Here is a 21782-nt window from a genome sequence, read left to right as displayed (position 1 = left end):
GAAAACACCTACAGTACCATTATCACACCTGGAAAACACCTACAGTACCATTATCACACCTGGAAAGAATTGACAGTAGTTCTCTAATACCCTCTAATTTCTTTGGCTACTTTTAAATTATATTTTTTTAGAGCTAATTTGTTCCAGTTGGGATCCAAATGAGGTTTACAGGTTACATTTGTTTATCATATTTAAGTCATTTTTTAAAAATTGTTTCATGTTGTGGTAACTGTTTATTATGAAAATTTAAAGACATTATCAGCTCATGGCCATCGTCTTCATTCATATCCTCACTCTTACACCCTGCCGTCACTAGATTATTTTGAAGCAATCCTAGACATTGTATCATTTCATCCATCAATATTTCAGTGTGTATCTTTAAGAGTTGTGACTCTTGCTTTGTTTTAAATCATAGTTAACAGTACCATCATTCACACCTAGAAAAATTAGCAATTATTTCTTGCTATGAAATATCCAAAGTACAAACTTCCCTTACTGTCTTATAAATTTTTTTTTTTTAGCAATTAGCTTGTTGAGCTACAGTCCACAGTCCACACTTTTCTTTTGATTGATATACTCTCTTAATGATAAGTCTCTGAATTTATAATTTTCCCCTTAGTTTTTTTTCCCTTCACATCTTATTTGTATCTAGCTTGTTTGTCTTGTATTCTTTCCCACCAGCTGAATTTCATGGATTGCAACCCCTGTGGCGGTGTTTAAAGTGGTCCTCTGTCCCCTGCAACCCTTGTAAATTGACAGTAGATGAGAGAGGCTTAGTAAGATTAGCTTGTATTTTTTTTAAACTTAATCTGGATGTTTCATGGATGATGTGTGTGCTTTCATTAGGTGTCACATAATGTCATCTTTCTTTTTTGTGATCATAGAAGTAATTTGGCCACCTTATCTATCCAGGATAACATGTCCTACCAGCTGTTCTCTATTTTAGCAGCCATTGATGATCATTGTTTAGCCCTACCTCCATTATGCCATCAAGGGTTGCAAAATATGACATTCTCTTTCTATCATCCCTCTTCAATTACTAGGTGGAATATTTCTATAAAGAAAAACTTTACCTCGTCAAGCTGTTTGGTTACTGTGAGGTATAGTTTGTGCAAGAAAGGCAACTAAAATGCCTGTCATTTCAAGGTAGTGCTCAAAATAATCAGTTGGTTTCCTATTATCCTCTAAAGATTGACCAATGAGGATTTTAATATTCAGTTTGCAAGTCAGCATTTTTTTTTCTTTTCTGTTTTTTTGTTAAATTTTAATTGAGTTCATAATAGTTTACATCAATGTGAGATTTCAGTTGTACATTATTTCTTGACTGTCACCGCACAGGTTCTCCCTTCACCCCCTGTGCCCACCTTCCACCCCCCTTCCCCTGGTAATCACTGAACTGTTTTCTTTGTCTATGGGTTTGTTTATATTCCACATATGAGTGAAATCATCTGGTGTTTGTCTTTCTAGTCTGGCTTATTTTGCTTAGCATAATTCCCTCCAGGTCCTTCCATGTTGTTGCGAATGGGATGAATTTGTCCTTTTTAATGGGTGAATAATATTCCATTGTATATAAATACCACATCTTCTTTATCCAGTCATTAGTGGATGGGCATGTGGATTGTTTCCAGGTCTTGGCTGTTGTGAATAGTGCTGCAGTGAACATAGGGGTGTATATGTTACTTTGGATTGTTGATTTCAAGTTGTTCAGATAAATACCCAGTAGTGGGATAGCTGGGTCATATGGTAGTTCTATTTTTAGTTTTTTGAGGCATCTCCATACTGTTTTCTATAGTGGCTGCACCAGTTTGCATTCCCACCAGCAGTGGATGAGGGTTCCCTTCTCTCCACACCCTCTCCAACATTTATTATTTTTAGTGTTAGTGATTGTAGCCATTTTAACAGGCGTAAGGTGGTATCTTAGTGTAGTTTTGATTTGCATTTCCCTGATGATTAGTGATGTTGAACATCTTTTCATGTGTTTATTGGCCATCTGTATATCTTTGGAAAAACGTCTGTTCATATCCTCTGCCCATTTTTGGATCAGGTTGTTTGTTTTTTTATTGTTCAGTTGTGTGAGTTCTTTATATATTATGGAGATTAACCCCTTTTCAGATATATGATTTGCAAATATTTTTTCCCAATTGGTGGGTTGTCTCTTTGTTTTGATTTTGTTTCTTCTGCCTTGCAGAAGCTGTTTAGTCTGATGACCTCCCACTTGTTTATTTTTTCTTTTATTTCCCTTGTCTACGAGGACATGGTTTTCGAAAAGATCCTTTTTAGTTCTATGTCAAACAGTGTACTACCTATATTATCTTCCAGGAGTTTTATGGTTTCAGGACTTATCTTCAAGTCTTTGATCCATTTTGAGATTATTTTTGTGTATGGTGTGAGATAATGGTCTACTTTCATTCTTTTGTATGTGACTGTCCAGTTTTCCCAGCACTATTTATTGAAGAGACTGTCTTTTCTCCATTGTGTGTTCTTGGCACCTTTGTCAAAGATTAGCTGTCTGTAGATGTGTGGTTTTATTTCTGGGCTTTCAGTTCTGTTCCATTGATTTGTGTGCCTGTTTTTGTACCACTACCATGCCATTTTGGTCACTCTGGCTTTGTAGTACATTTTGAAGTCAGGGATTGTGCTACCTCCATTTTTGTTGTTGTTGTTTTTTTTTTCCACAGGATTTCCTTAGCAATTCAGAGTCTTTGGTTGCCCCACATGAATTTTAGGGTTCTTTGTTCTATGTCCATGAAGAATGTCATTGGGATTCTGATTGGGATTGCATTGAATCTGTAGATTGCTTTGGGTAGTATGGACATTTTAACTGTTTATTCTTCCAATCCATGTGCATGGAATCTCTTTCCATCTCTTTATGTCATTATCAATTTCTCTCAGTAATGTCTTATAGTTTTCATTGTATAAGTTCTTCACCTCCTTGGTTAAATTTATTCCTTGGTACTGTATTATTTTAGTTGCGATTGTGAATGGAATTGTATTCTTTAGTTCTCTTTCTGTAAGTTCGTTTTTAGAGTACAGAAATGCAATTGATTTTTGTAAGTCGATTTTGTACCCCACAACTTTACTGTAGTTGTTAACTATTTCTATTAGTTTTCTGATGGATTCTTTGGGGGTTTCTATATATAAGATCATGTCGTCAGCAAACCGAGAGTTTCACTTCTTCCCTCCCTGTTTGGATTCCTTTTATTCCTTTCTCTTGCCTAATTGCTCTGGCCAAAACCTCCAGTACTATGTTGAAAAAGAGCAGTGATAGTGGGCACCCTTGTCTTGTTCCTCTTCTCAGGGCAGTGGCGCTCAGTTTTTGCCCATTGACTATGATGTTGGCTGTGGGTTTGTCATATATGGCCTTTATTATGTTGAGCTAATTTCCTTCTATCCCCATTTTGTTAAGAGTTTTTATCATAAATGGCTGTTGGATCTTGTTAGATGCTTTCTCTGCATCTATTGAGATAATCATGTGTTTTTTATTCCTCAGTTTGTTGATGTGGTGTATCATGTTGGTTGATTTGTGGGTGTTGAACCATCCCTGTGTCCCTGGTATGAATCCCACTTGATCATGATCTATGATGCTTTTGATGTATTGCTGAATTCAGGTTGCCAAAATTGTGTTGAGATTTTTGCCTCTATGTTCATCAGCAATATTGGCCTGTAGTTTTCCTTTTTTGTGTTGTCCTTGTCAGCTTGCAAGTCATCATTTTTTTAGAGTCACATTAAATTTATAAACTTATAATTTATAAATTAACTTAGGGGAGAATTGCTATTTTCTATTGAGTCTTCCTATCCAAGAACAAATTATGCCTTTCTGCTTCTTTAAACCTGCTTCTGTCTTTTCAGCAGTGTTTTTAAGTTTCTCTTAAAGGTTTTGTGTGTTTCTTCAGTTTTTGCCTTAAATATATATTTTTTTATTAATATAAATCGAGGTCATCTTTTCCATTGCAATTTCCGGGTAGTTACTTATGAAGTCAGTTTATGAAGTACTATATATGAAGGCTGTTGCTATCTTTATGTTAATTTTATATCCTGCAGCTTTACTTTGTCAAATAACGGACAGAGTGAAGCACTTGCTTCTGAAATGCAGCCATGTATTGTATAAAGCATATCTTTCCTGTGTGATAACAGGGCCTTTGCACAAAACCACTTCTTTGTCTTCTTGGTACATAGTGCAGTATTATCTCTTTTGCACCCTGTGAGAAAAATTGAGTTGTGTTTGAAAATATGCCTAAGTCAAGGACTTGATTAAGGTAAAGCAGAATTTCTTAGGCTTAGCACTGTTGACATTTGGGGGCAGATATTTTATGTTGGGGGGGGCGGTGTCCTGTGTGCTGTAGGATGTTTATTAGCATCTCTGGCCTTTACCCATTATATGCCAGTAACAACCTCCCCTTCCCCTAATTGTGACAACCAAAAGTGTCTCCACACATTGCCACATATCCCTTGAAAGGCAAAATTGGTCTTAGTTGAAACCCATTGACATAAGGAAATGGCTAAAGTATCATCCCTCTAAATTGTAGTTTAGGGGCTGGCCCTGTGGCATAGTGGTTAAGTTCAGCATGTTCTGCTTCAGCAGCCTGGGTTCAGATCCCAGGTGTAGACCTACACCACTTGTCAGCCATGCTGTGGTGGGAACCCACATATCAAGTAGGGGAAGATTGGTACAGATGCTAGCTGAGGGCTAAGCTTCCTCAGCAAGCAATAAATACATATATAGATAGATAGGTAGGTAGCAGTTTAAGTTAAGGTAGATTCAATTTAGAAAAAAACCCTGCCACCATAAAACCAAGTATATCTCAGGGCCGGCCCTGTGGCCAAGTAGTTGAGTTCATGCACTCTGCTTCAGTGGCCTGGGGTTCGCCAGTTCAGATCCTGGGCATGGACCTACATACCATTCATCAAGCTATGGTGTGGCAGCATCCCACATAGAGGAACTGGAATGACTTACAACTAAGATAGACAACTATGTACTGGGGCTTTAGGAAGGGAAAAAAAAGAAGATTGGCAACACGTTAGCTCAGGGCCAATCTCTTCACCAAATAAAAAAGGCTATCACAAAAACAAACGAACAAACAAAAAACCAGGGCCTGGCCGTGTGGCCGAGTGGTTAAGTTCGCGGGCTCCGCTTCCGAGGCCCAGAGTATCACTGGTTCAGATCCTGGGCACAGACATGGCACCACTCATCAAGCCATGCTGAGGCGGCATCCCACATGCCACAACTAGAAGGACCCACAACAAAGAATATGTAACTATGTACCAGGGGGCTTTGGGGAGAAAAAGGAAAAATAAAATCTTTAAAAAAACCCCAACCAATCAAAGGTATCTCTATACACATATGTGTGCATATGTGCATATGCATAGAAGATTATCCAAAAGGCTACATTCATTCTTTACTCTTTGGGAAGAGAATGGTTTGCAAATAATTGAAAGGGGAAATTTCATTTTGTATTATTGAATTTTTTATCTTTGAAGATTGTATTCAAACGTTTTTTTTTCGTAACTAAAATTTCTGATTTTAAAAAAAGACAGTAAACTTGACTAGCTTCTTTTTTTTTTTTTTTGTATGTAAGGGTCATAATCAAGTATCAAAAGAAAGAGTGATGGTGAATAGGTTAAACTCAGTAAGCTTGATTAAACAAACTTTCATTTGATAAAAATTATCTTTACTTTGGGGTGTCTTTTCTTTACTGAAATATAGAATCTCAAAATTAAATTTAGAAAAATATTACTGTGTTGGTTTCTTCTGTTTTGTAGCTTGCTTTTCTAAATAAATAATATGTAACTAACTCTCCTAAATTTCAGCAAGTCATTAAATTTTTTAGCAAAAAATTTCAAATATTTAAAATAAAAACCAAATTCTGCCTCTAAATTAGCAGTTACTTGTATAATCAATTCTGATGGTTTTGTGAACATACCAAGTTATACATTTTTGTGCCTCATACCTTGTAAGCAATGGCTCATGATTACTTCCCTCAAGTAGCTTAGTTAACACCGCACCATAAACCCCTCATAGACAACAGTCAATGCCGTAACAGACGTGAGGAAAAGTACACAGAGCATGCAGGTAGCTTTTGTGGGGGGAACTGGGGAAAGACATTACAAAGAGGAGGACAGTTGAGCTAAATTCTTAGCTAGAGCTTTTAGAGGGGGAGGACCATATGCAGAAATCTATGTGAAATAATAAAAGACATAAAGTAATTTTTAGAAGAGATATTATTTAGAAACCTGCCACATGATAGTGTGTTATGCTGTGTTTAAGAAAGAGCCAGCAGTTGTGTACGAATTCAGTGATGGGAAATTAAGAAAGATTGAGTTAAGATTAGTGTTGTGTCTGTTTTGACTTTTTTTGTTGTGTTTTGTTTTATTTGAATAAATCCACTGCCCTTCTATTGAGTGGCATAATTTGGTGTATCAAACAGGGATCATCTGAGAAGTACTATGAATGAAACATTGTTTCATAGTGCTATGAGTGTCTATTGCCAGGGACCTGAGCAAGTGTGTGAATCATCATAGAGTCTCTGAGGAAGTTACTTTCAAGCTGACACCTGAAGGACAAGTCAGAATCATCCAAGCTGGGAGTTGTGGATCAGTGTTTGTGGAATAGCATGGGATATGAAAATAGCCCAGAGTGGCTGAAGTGGTCGTGGGAGTGGTATAACATGGCGCTGGAGGGGCAGGCAGGAGGGTAAAATCATGTAGAGCCTCGTGGACCATGTTCATGTATTTTAGGCTGAGATGCTGTTTTCTAATACCAGGTCATCTTTTTCTGCAGTACCAAATATGCCCCAACAGCGGCAAGACCAGCATCATCAGAGCGCCATGATGCACCCAGCCTCAGCAGCAGGCCCCCCAATTGTGGCCACCCCCCCAGCTTATTCCACACAGTACGTTGCCTACAGTCCTCAGCAGTTTCCAAATCAGCCTCTTGTTCAGCATGTGCCACATTACCAGTCTCAGGTAAGGCTGCAAGGTTGACATGACGGAAACCTTGGCTTTTGTTCCACTTAAATATCTTTTAATTTTACCTTTTGATATGGTAAAGGGGTTTTCCTTTATATTTTGCACTTTGTGTTATAGTGAGGTAGATAGCTAAGGATTTAGGGGGCCTTTTTAATATATATTAGAAGGTTGCTGATTAACGTAAGTGTTTCAAAGGAAATAAGCAAGAAAAGTTTTAGAGTTATTAGAGTTATTTCTGGAAATGTGGAAACCATTGAGTTAAGACATCTAACTAAAATATGCATGACTCTATTTGATATTTTAATACTTTTTCTTTATTTTTTGTTTGAACACAGCATCCTCATGTCTATAGTCCTGTAATACAGGGTAATGCTAGAATGATGGCACCACCAACACACGCCCAGCCTGGTTTAGTATCTTCCTCCGCGACTCAGTACGGGGCTCACGAGCAGACGCATGCCATGTATGGTAGGAAGCACTTCGTGTGTCTTTTTCAGTGTGTGTGACTATTCTTAATTTGTTTTAAAGCTCTGAAAAGATACTCTGTTTAGGAGTAACTTGGCCTTTTATGACATTGAGGATCAAGAATCTAAAGAAAAGATGAACCCATTTCTATCTCTGACCTGTTGGAAGTCTTGGCAAGTTATTCCTACTTTTGTTCCTGAAATTCCTATCTTCAAATGTCTCTCCTTACTTTAACTAAAATGTAATGATGTATGTAATGGAAAGCATCTTTTGTGGAAAGAGGTATCTTCCTCATAGTATTGTTATTTGGTGTGCCCTGCCTAAGGCATGCAAGAAAGTTTTACTGTAATGAAAGCACTGTCCAGCAAAACATTCTGCTTCACTGCCTGCTCTGGGCGTCACTGGCCTTACATACTTTTCTTGCTATTTGTTGTAATGCTACTGTGTTTCTGCATCATGCTGTGTGTATTTTAAGTGGTCAAAATTGTGTAATAATAGATCTGCTTTAGACATGATTCACACTTTAATCAATATAAGCAGTAGTAAAATGAAAACGAGAAGTAGTCTGTATAAAATTAAACAACGTATAGAAGAACAATAATCAGAAATTACCATCTTAGTTTTGTGGCTAGAGAACTTTGTACAGGTCAATGTAGCAGCTGTGTAAAGTACTAAAATAATATGGTTTTCAATGTTGAGAATTTAAATACTATTTCCACTTATATCTTGTAATATGGAATGAATGAGGTTGTCCCATACTATAATAATTTTTCAGAATGCACCTTTAATTAGTACCAGTTTCATTAAGATGTAAGTTTTGTTTTGAACTTTTCTGAGAACTCCTATACTGTCACGTTGGTTTTCCCATTGGCATTTCAGTTTTTTGGAGTGGGAGGAGAGAAATTTAAGTTTATTCATGCAATTGAAAAGTGTGCCACTGTGTGAATGAAGTTACAATTGCATGTAACTACCTGGACATTTCATTTTTTAAACCTCTTTAAACTTTTGAATGACTAAAAATGTAAAGGTTTTCCTTTTTTTAACTTTAGATGCCGGTTTATCACATTTTGTAGGTTACCAGCAATAGGACTCCGGCAGCAACAGTTATCCTTCTTGTCACCCGTGAGCCACCACTTAACGCTTTCTTCCTGGTGGCGTGCTCCTGTCACAGAGGTTCACTAATGATAGGAATTTTACAAGATTACAGGCATTATTTTTATAAAATACTTTTAAGCCTGATCTTAATTTTCCATATTATCACTTAAAACTTTCTATTGTAGATTATGCCCTTTAAATAAAATGATGTAATTGCCACATTTTGGAAAGCGTTTCTTTCAAGAGGCCCATCTGTAATTTAATTGAAAAATATAGTGACAGACTGATTTGGCTTATCATTTTGGTTATGATCCCTGTCATAGTCATGTCTTTAGTTGTTTTAACCAGGACTAAGTACGTTTGAAAAGGCACCTTTGATTCATCACACTGGCTTTTATGCAGTTTGTATACATTTCAACAATTTTCCAGTTTGCTAAAAGGTTTAGGTGAAAAGTTCTTTATTATTGTTTGTACATTTCTGGAGAATACATGATGATTTAACAAGCGGAAAAAAGCATTTCTTTCCTCCCTTTTTCTGGCACATTCCCCTTGGGCTAAGATCTGAAACTTTTGAGCTAAAATTTCCATTGCTTTGAGGGAATAGTGAACTGTGTGCCCGTGCTGTTGAGACAGGGTAGTGATATTGTGACGTTGAGCAGGATCTTCCTCTTCAGCGTGTGCACTCACTGCCAACATCTGGCTTTGTCTTTTGGATGGATGTTCATTGGTTTGAAACAGCCTGTAAAGTAAAGACTGTATTTGAGGCACTAATGGTTTTTATAACAACCTTCCCAGAGCATGTCCATTTGAAAAGCAGTTGGCCTTGGACCCTGAAGTCTATTTAAGTGTGGGTAAATAGGAAATATTGCAAACAAAACAAAACATTAGACTAATGTCCAGTGAAATCTTGACTGAACTAGTCATCAAAGCCAGTTCTTTAATGCCAGGAGAAAGTTGCTCAATCAAATCTGAACTACTCTCCTGTAATTGACACGGGTTGTAGTTAATTGATGGCTGTTGGTGAGGGCAGGCCAGGGGACGGCTGTGGATTTGGTATGATTGTTGCTGGTTAATCAAGGTTCTCTTTTGGATACTTCATATCCTAAAAAGAACATTAGGAAATGAATTATTTTGTTCTTTGCTGTCATAAGCCATAATTTATCTGCCAAAGCAAGTTCGTTAATTGTTCGGTAATTTATTTCAATTATTTTAGATCTTACAAATTCTGCTTATACTGAATATAGACACATTTTAAGTACATTATTTTAAACTAAGACAAAACTGTTGCATGGAAATGCTAATTTTGTACTCATTTCCAACAATTTATATTTTATATTCCCAAAGGAACCAAATATTTTGAGTATGAATTATTTTTTTTATTAAGCTATGCCCTATCTAGATTTTGAAAACTTGTTATACAAACAAAGGAATATGCACCCAGATGTTGGTGACAATTAGATGTCACCCTTTTTGCCTTTCATTAATTGTTATGGCCATAGCAAAAGGCTTTGAGAATAGAAAGGATCACTGATAACTGCAAAATGAGACTGATTATTGTTTTTAAATTGTTGGTATATTTACTATAAATATGCTAACAGATTACTGAACAGTTAAAGCAATAGTTGTAGATAGATATTCCAAGTGATTGTTGACCTTGGTTTTTTCCAGCTACTTTAGAAAGGATCATGACCACAAACTTTATCTCTTTGGCCTTGATCTGTCATGTTGCCTCTGCCCCTCCCAAGAAGTTACTTTCTATTTGCTTACCATCTAGTCTTCTAATTCATGTCAATTATGTTTTATGGCAGTGTTGTTTTCCCTTTCAAAAACAGTAATAATGAAGCTTTCTCTACTAACTAAAGCCATCAGGAAGTTAGATCCAGAATCCTTTTTTGGTTTGTTTTTTTGATAGTTGAATGCAGATACATTAGAAAATACAGCAGGCAAAAAGATGTAAAATGCACCTGTTATCCCTCCACCTGTTAACGTTTTGGTGCATATCCTTTTCAAGTGTACTTAAACACACACACCCCTGTATGTAGACATTTTAATATGTTATATCATATCCATGTTTAATACTACTAATATTATGCTTTTAAATTTTTGGATCCACTACCAGATGCCCAATGAGCATCTTACAGAATAATGACATTTTTATTAATAATGATTTGCAAAATTGTTTGTCTTTTGAATTAAACTTGGTAAATATTGGTTTATTATGGTACATTATTTATATCAAGATTGTTCAATGGAATGTCATGTTGGTCTTTTTATATATAATAATTTTATTTCTTTCATTTAAGCGAGTCAGCATGTGGAACTTGACATCCCAATACAGAAGAAAAGTGTCTTTTGATTCAGCCCTATCTTATTTAATTTTGTAGCCATGTTTAAAGTGCTTGTCATCTCTTGTAAAATAAGAAAAATGAATTATGCGTGAATACAAAAAAGTTACTAAATATGTCAACCTTTCCAGAAAATTAGGAAAATGCACACCTCAAAAGGCTAATTTACCTTTCTATTTCCCAAATTCAGCATGTCCCAAATTACCATACAACAAGGAGACAAGCCCTTCTTTCTACTTTGCCAGTGAGTTGGGTTTTTTTATACTAATTTTAATTGAACAGTAAAACACTTTTTAAAGAATACATGTTAAGGGAGTAGACTTGTTGAGCAATATTTTCCTTGTGCCGTACAAAATCATTAAAAGTATGTATATCCACAAATAATTGAGAGTTTAAAAAATGAAATATAACCCAGCTTAGGAAAGCTGGAGTTAATAAAAAATTGAGTTGTTTCAGAAGTTAATTTTTGCATACCAAGCAAACATGTGACTGTTTTGGAAATGCTTAATATTTTCCTTGTTCAGAGAAACTTTTCCTGAATGGCTTTTTTTAAAAAAAAATAAAAACAAGCCACAAGCTTAGTATAAAAAACTTAAAATGTTAGTTTTTTTAGTATCCTATTAAGAAATTTATCCTTATAGGGATTTTTGATTGAATAGGATTGAAATACTAGGGGAGAAACATTTCTGTCTTTTCAGTCTTTGCATGACTGGAGGTTTAAAATACTCAGGTAGCAGACACCTCAGGATGTCCTGAGTTTAAGCAGGAAAGCGTGACCTAGCAGCTCGATTTCTACCAGAGATTATCTTTGGCAATACGGGCCCCCTCTCACCACCAGTGAAAAGGTAAATGATTGCTCCCAAAAGGAGAAAGTTAGGGCAGGGCTTTCTTTTGGAAATGAACTTGTAAGGTGTGTTTTCCCTATTGGTAGGGCAGTTTTTAAATAAGGCTAGTCATGGACTTTTGGTATTTCAATAGGAAAAATACTAACGTGCAGAAATCCTTTAGAAATTTATGCCAGTAATATGTGTCACTTTATGTGAAATGCTATATTCTAGAGGATATTAAGGATTAAAATTTTATTTAAAGACTAAATTTTGAATTATTTTAAAATGACTCAATGTCTGAATCTACTAAATGCCAGATTTTTAAAAGCATTTAGAAAACATTTTGTTTTAAATTTTCATTAATTGTGCCATGACTTGGTATCCAAAAATAAGTGTGTATGTATTATTTATTTGGTGCTAGGAAATGTTAACAAATTTAATCCTTTAATAGATGCTCTTTAAAAAGGAGTCTTGCTGTGTGTGTGTGTATATATATATACACATATATATATATATATATATATATATACTATTAAAGGGAGACTATGGATGTGATATAGTATGTAAAAGACAGTGTCAGTAATTTTATTATGTACTCAATTTGAGGTCTCAAATGTAGTTATCCTCACCATCTTACTGTCTCTGTTAATAATTTTGGAATCAGTTTCCTGGTAAGTAGCTAAAAGGTCCTTAATCATCACACCTAAGCATTAACTGCCTTATCACAACTTCCCCTAAAAGAGAATGTCAGTACTTGTTAAAAGAAACTAACAGTGGAGTTGCTATTCATAATTTAATTGGCTGCTTTGTACCATCTCACCACCACCCCCAAGCCGTTTTGTCATGGTTTGGTCTAGTTACTGCCTTTTACTCCCCTTTTAAAGAGTTTTCAACTTTCCTTCATTTCCTTTTTTCTGAATTTAACATCAAATTTAAAAGTTGGGAGATTTTGTTTTGTTTCATTTTTAAAGTTTTGCAGTGCTGGTGATCTCTCATGACTTGTGCATCCAAGGTCAGAAGAACAAATGTAGTTACAAATTAAACACACAGCCTTACCACTGAATTGGCTTCAGTAAGACCATGGCCTAGGAAACTATTTTTGGAATGTGGTTAGTGTTAGGAGGATTTGACAAATCGTATATTTAGAGTTTTAAGCATTTATATCAAGGATCGCAGTGAGTAGGAAACTTGTGGGCCAGGCCTGGCCCAAAAAAGCAGTGCTTCTTTGATTAGCTAGCTTGACCTAATTCAGGTTTCATGAAGGCAACGCGAGTTTTATAGATAGAAGTGTAACTATTGACTGGCTAAATCAGAATTTTGAAGAAAATTCACTTTATTTTTAACCTCTCTGGAATCTTTAGCAAAATTAATGAGCATGTATAATTAAAGCAGTTAAATAATGCATGTAGCTCAGTAAAGCCCAGAATTTACTGCCCTTCGCTTTCCTTCTTCCTTTCCTTGATTCTGTTATATTTTTCCCCTCATCTACTCTATCTTGGTTCCTTTCTCTTGTCTCCCTCTTCCCTTCCAACCTTTTTTTCCCCCTCGGCAGTTTAGTTTTCCTCTCATCCCAGCTTTCTTTGTCTGCTTCTTAACTGGCCTTTCAAGGAGCCCAACTATATTTTTGTTGTTAATAATATTGAATTAAATGTAAATTTCCCATTTTTCCCATTTAGCTACTCAATTTTCATATTTGAGGGGGGAAAAACTTCCTAAATAAGGTATTTGCTTAGCAAAATATCTTTTAAGCAAGAAGATGAACAAAGGAAAATATTTCTAATTAAGCCTGCTTAAATTTTATTTGCAGCTTATGGTGTACATCTGCTTGATTTTTCTTAAAATGCATGGTAGTTTACTAATGTGTAGGTGGGAGGAGTTTTTAAACAAGCCTGCAGATGCACTCAGCTTGGGTTGCCTGAAGTCTTTGTGCCATGAATGCAAATGAGATATAGATTAGAAGACTGTGTTTTACATAGCTTTTCAATATTGGTAAACTATCATAGAGATGCCTTTTGCATAGTAAGAAATATTTCATCTTTAATTTTCTCCAAATTTCAAGATTTTAACATTTTTTCTAATTGATGAATAACTTAATTATGAGACTTCGTGGATATAATTATTCTCTTTATGATGGCCATGTTTTTATGTGTGAAAATTAGCATAGCACCCAGCTAGAGGTATTTTTTAATTTATTGTTACTTTTTATTTCCTTAATATTTTGCTTAGAAGGTAATTAAAAGTGAACTTTAAAACTTTTCAGTACAAAAATTTCTTAAATAAAGCTTAAAAAATGAATAGAAACTCTGATTGGGGCCGGCCTGGTGGCATAGTGAATTAAGTTCATGCACTCTGCTTTGGCGGCCTGGGGTTTGTGGGTTCAGATCCTGGGAGCCGACCTACACACTGCTCATCAAGCCATGCTGTGGCAGCATCCCACATACAAAATAGAGGAAGATTGGCACAGACGTTAGCTCAGGGATAATCTTCCTCACCAAACAAACAAACTAACTAAATATTAACTCTGAGATTCTGTATTCTGTCTTTATGAAACCTCATAAATAGAATGTGGGATTTGGAAATTGCTTTCTCCCAGATTTAATATTGTTACAAATGAAATGTTTAAGAAGCTTGCTGGTAGGGAGGGTTTTAATGCTCATGGTTTGAAAATAAGGGAGCGTGAATAACTCTAGACATCACTATGCAGTAGAACTTTCTGTGATGATGGAAATGTGCTACAAATTGTGCTATCTACTCAGCAGCCACCAGTTACTTGTAGCTTTTTTAATTATTTAAAAATAAATTTGAAAAATAAGTGTAAGATTTTTACAAAAACAAAGTCAGGTTCAAACTTTATCAAGTCTTTTAGACCCAGTCAGTGCCTAGACAGTTTTGGGGGATCTGAAAGTTAACTTAATGAGTATAATGGTGAAGAATGGCCTTTTAATAAGCCACCAAATTAGAAGGAAGACACTGACTGCTTTTATGGACTCATGGGACTGTGGAACTCAGGAAAGCAGTTAGCACATTATCTTTCCCAGCTCCCAGAAAACAGTCTCTGACTTTTCTTAAAAACACCCAGAGGATATATTGCCACAGTTTTCCTTGTTAATATGTTCCAGTGTATGTTAACTCTTATAGTTAGGGAAATTTCCCAATGTATAAACAGAAGTGCTTTGTTTAATCTAATCTGGGTATTAACGGATGTTAATACCTGCTATGGTGTTGGCAGTGGATGCACAGGTGATCCTAGCACTGGCTCTTCGCCTCACCCGTCCTCTTTTAAAAGATACATAAGTTGGGGAGATAACCAGTTGGGCTGGAGTGTTGGTGGCCCTTGGCCCTACAGTGTCAAGCATTACAGAATTGCTTTGTGTGCCTAACCCTCTGCATAACATTTATGTGGGACATACCCAGAGTCATCTATGTTGGTGACTCTTGGCAGCCTTGTCTGTTAGACTGCCGAAGGTGGGGTGTCTGATCCCAAAGCCATGCTTGCTTTCTATTCATCCCCTGTGTCCGTATTTGCTAACACATCATATGAAGAACTATTTTGGAATTGTTTCTATGTATGGGTTTAGCGTCTCGGGGATTTTAGGACTAATTTGAGAGAAGGCTGGAAGTCACATGTTGCTGGAGATGTCTCTTGAGAACACTGTCCTCGGCTCATTGTCACAGCATGTTTAGATTTGTATCAGTGCTATCGATAGTCACTGGAAGCAGTGAACCCATCTTCTTGTGCTTTTGATTCTCAAATTGCTATTTGGGGAAGAAGTGAACAAATTAGTTTATACCTAATCTCCGTGTTTTCTACCAAGGTATGGTCTGTGCTGAGATTCACAAAATTGGCTTTGGGTTCTTATCTTTAATAAACACATTTTTACTTAAACTGGCCCATCATATTTCCTTTTGAAGTTACTCTAGTAAAATCTTTCTGAAGGCTGAGACGCTTTGAAGGGAGTTTATTTTTCTACATAGTTAAGGTAACTCCATCTACTAGGTTTTATAAAGCAGAGGTGAAAGTGCCTTACAGAGGGAGGGCCCAGGGAACGGTCTGAGTGTCAGAGAAACTTCTGTGATCAGCTGAGAGATTTTGGTCATTTCGCCCTGAAGATAGAGCCCTGACTTTGCCACATACCTTATGCAGCCCCTGTACTGTCTGCCCACGGGTCACTGTGCCAGCTCCAGGGCAGTAGCATGGTGAGGTTAGCCAGATGATGGCCTTGAGCTAAAGTAAGTGTGTGTGTGTGTGTGTGTGTGTGTGTGTGTGTGTGAAAGAGAGGGAGATTGTTCAAATTGTTTCTGCCTATGCTTTTAAGTTGCCTTTTCAGGGAAACCTAGTGACTGTTTTAAGAGTAAGTTTAAACTAGTTAAATTTTAATATAATGTAAGCTGTGTTATATGAATAAATGCTAGTCTGATTGTTAAGCAATAACTTCACACTTATTTTTTCGAGAAAATGGATGATTTAAATGGAGTCAAATATAGAGATTGGTAACAACATAAGTTAGGCATTGAGCATCAAGAAAGCTCAGTTGATGAGGCATAGAAGAGCAGTTAAGATCATCCTGCATGTCAATTCTACACACTGCTTTTTCTTTCACTTTAGTTTCCACTGGCTCCCTTGCTCAGCAGTATGCGCACCCTAATGCTACCCTACACCCACATACTCCACATCCTCAGCCTTCAGCTACCCCCACCGGACAGCAGCAAAGCCAACATGGTGGAAGCCATCCTGCACCCAGTCCTGTTCAGGTAAGGAGAAACTCAGAGGCCTTCACAGAACTGCTTCCTCATTCTATTAACTGAACGTTTTTTCCAGTGCAAGGCAGTTTGCTAGGTACTACATGATCAAAACACCTGGCAGCCCTGCCCCGTGGAGCCAGCATACAGTTCTGCAGGCTGTGACTCTGGGGTGGGTGGGTTAGTTGGTTTTTGAGTCACATTAAGATACATACTGAGAATAAGGTGATTGGATAAGTTCTGGAACCTTACCAATATTGAAAAATCTGATTTAACATAAAGTAAGGAATGTGTATGGGATGGCTTTTTTTTCATTCCTAATGTTTATGAGCTTTTTTCCTATTAGTTTCTTTAATCATGTTTGTTAACAGAGGCATTTAAGGATCTCTTTGACATCTGTCATCCCCTGGGGCAGTAGTCTTATTTTACCGCTGCTTAGTGGGGGGTTGTAACTATCAGGCTGAGAATCAGGCTTGCACCCCAAAAAGAATGTCTCTGAACAGGAGGCCCCCCAGCCCTGTTCTTACCACCCTCTCCATTCTCTTGTACTTAGCATTGCCCCTCATTTAAATGGGCCCAAGTGGAGCCTATTTTCATGTGCAAAGTTCAGCTTTGTGTGTGACCCTTAACTGTTTTTCATTAAAGAACTGGTTTTCTCAGTTCTTCCCTGATGCTTTGCAGCACCATCAGCACCAGGCCGCCCAGGCTCTCCATCTGGCCAGTCCACAGCAGCAGTCAGCCATTTACCACGCGGGGCTCGCGCCAACCCCACCTTCCATGACACCTGCCTCCAATACGCAGTCGCCACAAAATAGTTTTCCAGCAGCACAACAGACCGTCTTTACGATTCATCCTTCTCATGTTCAGCCGGCATATACCAATCCACCCCACATGGCCCACGTACCTCAGGTAAACCAGCTTTAGCCAACTTTCTGTGAAGACCAAGTAGAATATGAAGGTTATCACATAAGCAGCAAAGAACTAGATGCTCTCCAAGCTAGGAGACCCTGTGTATGATGCCATTTGCCTGTCTCCCTTCTCCCACTTAAAAACATGTGATCTGGCCCTACATGAATGTTTGTGTGGTTTTGTAATGGGATCAGTGAAGTTGCTGATTGGTCAGTCCTTTAACATTTCCCAACTGAGACCTTAAAAATATCTTTGACTCTGGAATGCCTCTCGGTCCTTCTCCTTTCTGTGTCTGCTTTGCTATGTTTATATAGCCTCATTGCTATATATATGTATACATATATATATTCTCTCTCTCCCTCCCTCCCTCTCTTTCCCTCACTCTCTCTCTCTCATCCAGACACACTCCCACACCCCCACACCCCCACACACAGAAGAAGTCTGGCAGGGAGGGTGGGCCTTCACAAATTCTCGGCTCTCTGAGTTGACTACCCTGGCCTGTCAGCTTGAATGTTAGTGACATGAGTTCCAGAGAAATCTCTTCACTTGTTTTCCCTGGCTATCTACATATCTGCTATGACCATATGTTGTACTTCTTGAAAGGGCTTGACCTTGTACATTGTTGCAGTGTAAGTAGAAGCTGGAAGCGCCCAGGCCTTCCCATTTTTCTTAAAGAGCAGCTTTGGGAGTGCTTTGGAGCTCACCTCCAGTGTAAGCTTCTAAAGGTGGAGAGGTGTGGTTGCATCTCAGTGGTTGCTGTCTGCATCGGCTGCTGACAAAAGTCCAGTGCCATCCAGGGCCAAGTTGGATTGTCTTCCGGAGGAGAAGGAGCTGCACTGCAGTTGGGCTCTAACACTGTCCTTGAGGCCCTCCTTGGAGCTGTTAATGGGTGAAGTGGCTGTATTCGATGTCTTTTTGCTGCTTTCAGAACAGAACTCTTAGGCGGGTCTAAGCTAGACTGCCTCACGGAACTCCATTTCATGTCAGACAGTGTGCCACTGAGGCTCTGGCGTGGTGGGGGCTGGAGATGCCACTCAGTTGGAGCTACCTTTCAGAAGGCGACCTTGTATCTAGTTCCACAGCTCTGGGAAGTGTGGGCGTCCTCCCCTGCAAGTGTAGGTCTGTAGTGTGGTGCACTGCAGTGGATGATTTGCTTTTGACGGTGGGGAGGGAGCCGATTTGGTCAGATGTGGGCCGGCATGGTTTGGCTGAATCAGGAGCTTCATGAGAGCTGGGGTCCTGTAGATGTCTAGCAGAGGCTGGTGGCTAAGTAGGTATGTGAATTTACATGTAAGTTGGGGTTCCTAAAACCTCACTTTTGTGTTTCTGTGTTGAAAGAGCAAAAAGGTTATTGCTTATAGCGAAGCCCAGATATGCCATGGGCTCATTTGAATATGTAAGAATAAAAAGCATTTCATCTAAGGCTTATCATGGTCTAGAACAGTGCACGGCACGGGAGGCAGGAGATGAGGGCTCTTCCTGGCCCTGCCAAATCCCTGCAGAGCTGGGATCCAGCTATTTCGGCTCACTAAAACCTTTCCAACTAGACAGTGAGACCAGGTTGAAGTCACTATCACTTGGTACAGGGACACTGGGCTGTAGATAATTTCAGATTATCCCTCCCCATCTCACTGGAGCCATTACCTGCAACCTCCTCCTCCTGCTCCATCAGTGTATCTTTTAGCAGAGTAAGGGGGCCTGAGAGTCTCTTCTCTCACTGCCCTGACTCATTCTTCACTGAAGTGTGCTGATGAGCAGGCCAGAAGCTGAGGGGGAGGGGAAATAAGGCAAAGGCTGAGTAATCCACAGGGCAGAATTTGATGGTCCCTGCTTATAAGGTAATAATCTGCTTTCCTATTTGAAAGGAATGTTATCTGTAAAACTACTTGAGGCCCCACATGGAAGCCAGGTTCTGAAGCATCATTGCATCTTGCCTCCTATTAAGTTGAGAAAGCTGCCCTTGGGTCAGGGGTCTGATCTTTGTGAAGACCTTGCTCCACATATAGAATCGAGTGATGAGAAATGTTGAAGGCTAGGACATTGCAGCCCTGACTTTTACCCAGGCTTGCTGGGTGCCTGCTCCCTCAGCCTTGCAGGATCTGCTCAAAGGTGAAGCATGTCTGCAGGTCAGTTGATGATCCACTAGGGAGCATTCCCAGAGGAAAGACTGTTGCCCTTTCCTGAGAGCCCTAGCCCAGTAAAAGGAACACAGTTGACATGTTGTGTAAGCTGGAGATGTTGCCTGTATGCGTAAAAGAGCTCTCTGTTTCAGGCTCATGTACAGTCAGGAATGGTTCCTTCTCATCCAACTGCCCATGCGCCAATGATGCTAATGACGACACAGCCACCCGGCGGTCCCCAGGCCGCCCTCGCTCAAAGTGCACTACAGCCCATTCCAGTCTCGACAACAGCGCATTTCCCCTATATGACGCACCCTTCAGGTGAGGCGTGTGTGTGCAGGGGCCGCCGGGCACCCCAAAGCATTCTGCTCGCACAGGTCGAATGGTAGGCAGGGCCAGCGCTTTGAGCCCCACATTTGAGAACTAGCAAGACTCGTCAGAGTGGCACAGTAGGGACTGTGACGATCAGTTCAGCGTCAGGGCCTGAGGCTTCCAGCAGGAGCCAAGTCTGTGTGTGTTCTGATGGTGCAGGGATCTGGCTTGATGAGAAGCAGCAGCAGCAGTCTGGGTAGCTGATGCATGCTTAGGACTCAGTTGGCCTTCCTTGTTACGATAGGCGGGACAGGGCAGCGCTTTCCTTCCTGAGTGCCAACAGTCTGACATGTGGGGGGTTACCACCATGGCAGAGTTTGATTGTAGCTCTGGAGAATACTACTGATGAGAGAGTGCTGTGTATGGATCGGTTTGAGGGTAGTCTTAGCTCCAGCCTACACCCTGACAGGGAGAGAATGCCCGTGATTGCGCTCTAACACTCGATGGCTGCCATGGCGACATTTCAGTCTGACCTGTTACTCTGAAAGCAGTACTGGTGCTTGGCTAATATTTGGGGAGGGGGTATGTTAAGGCCGTTTTTCCTACCCCATGAGCAACAAGTCTTCTAGGAGTTTTATCTGAAGTGGTTTTACGTCTGACTGGTTTGTTTGTACCCACCCACCTACCCTTCCCCTTTTTGGTACAGATGGGAGGGGAAAAGAGTGAATTAAATTCTGAGTCTTATTCAGCTAGCACAAGGATAGTTTACAGTCACGTGCTGCAGAGACACTAGGCTAATGTGCGGTGTTGCCAGTTTTCTGTTTAAATATTCACTTTTCTTTTTTACAGTACAAGCCCACCACCAACAGCAGTTGTAAGGCTGCCCTGGAGGAACCGAAAGGCCAAATTCCCTCCTCCCTTCTACTGCTTCTACCAACTGGAAGCACAGAAAACTAGAATTTCATTTATTTTGTTTTTAAAAAAATATATGTTGATTTCTTGTAACATCCAATAGGAATGCTAACAGTTCACTTGCAGTGGAAGACATTTGGACCGAGTAGAGGCATTTAGGAACTTGTGGGCTGTTCCATAATTCCATACGCTGTTTCAGAGTCCCGCAAGTACCCCAGCTCTGCTTGCTGAAACTGGAAGTTATTTATTTTTTAATGACCCTCGAAAGTCATGAACACATCAGCTAGCAAAAGAAGTAACAAGAGTGATTCTTGCTGCTATTACCGCTTAAAAAAAAAAATCAAGACTTGGAACGCCCTTTTACTAAACTTGACAAAGTTTCAGTAAATTCTTACCGTCAAACTGACGGATTATTATTTATAAATCAAGTTTGATGAAGTGATCACTGTCTACAGTGGTTCAACTTTTAAGTTAAGGGAAAAACTTTTACTTTGTAGATAATATAAAATAAAAACTTAAAAAAAATTAAAAAATAAAAAAAGTTTTAAAAACTGATATCAAGTTAGTGTGTGTTTGTATAAGCTATTTCTATTATAGGATATGTAATATCAAGGCAGGAGGGCTGAGTGTGTTTTCTTAATATCCTGGAAGGTTAGTTGTCAAATGATTTTTCTTCTTCACCTTTAGTTCTGGTTCAAGGTATCTCTAGAAAAAGACAAGACTGAAATATTCTCTTTGGTGGATAGAGGTCTGCTTCAGAAGGAGGAAAGCTGGCCAGAGTTGGGCAGCACTGAAATTCCACATCCTCATGATGCTGATTCTGTAAGCTTCCTTTTTAATATCTCCTGAACCCAAATGAGTGTTAGTCAGAAGTTGTCCTGATTCAGGCATCTGTCTGTTTTACCAGTAGAGGGCAGGAGACACTTTTCTTAAAACTGTGATAAAGAAATACAGAGGGCAGAAAAGCTGAAAAGATGCAGTGATGTACAAAGCAGCTTATTGCTGTAGACTCATAAGTGTCTGTTATGTCCCCATTTTGTGGGAAGAGGACAAACGAAAAGCAAGTGTCTAAGCAGGGCAAGGATTTTGCA

At 38.8% G+C, this 21782-nt stretch overlaps 1 protein-coding gene across 2 annotated transcripts in view; it reads left to right on the top strand.

The window, feature by feature from the left end:
* The window catches only part of ATXN2 (ataxin 2), a 127032-nt gene that overhangs the window by 96910 nt on the left and 8340 nt on the right, over positions 1-21782 (top strand). The window contains exons 19-25 of one of the 2 annotated variants that reach the window (XM_046639792.1): positions 6779-6963; positions 7302-7434; positions 11062-11115; positions 16305-16450; positions 17120-17347; positions 19620-19788; positions 20629-21513. In XM_046639792.1, coding sequence (XP_046495748.1) covers positions 6779-6963; positions 7302-7434; positions 11062-11115; positions 16305-16450; positions 17120-17347; positions 19620-19788; positions 20629-20657 — 944 coding nt within the window. In that variant the 3' untranslated portion in view covers positions 20658-21513. The remainder of the gene's footprint in view (positions 1-6778; positions 6964-7301; positions 7435-11061; positions 11116-16304; positions 16451-17119; positions 17348-19619; positions 19789-20628; positions 21514-21782) is intronic. The other variant, XM_046639791.1, reaches the window with a different exon arrangement.

The sequence above is a fragment of the Equus quagga genome, chromosome 15 (assembly GCF_021613505.1).
Source record: "Equus quagga isolate Etosha38 chromosome 15, UCLA_HA_Equagga_1.0, whole genome shotgun sequence".
Classification (NCBI taxonomy): domain Eukaryota; kingdom Metazoa; phylum Chordata; class Mammalia; order Perissodactyla; family Equidae; genus Equus; species Equus quagga.
This window is presented reverse-complemented; position numbering and strand designations above follow the sequence as displayed.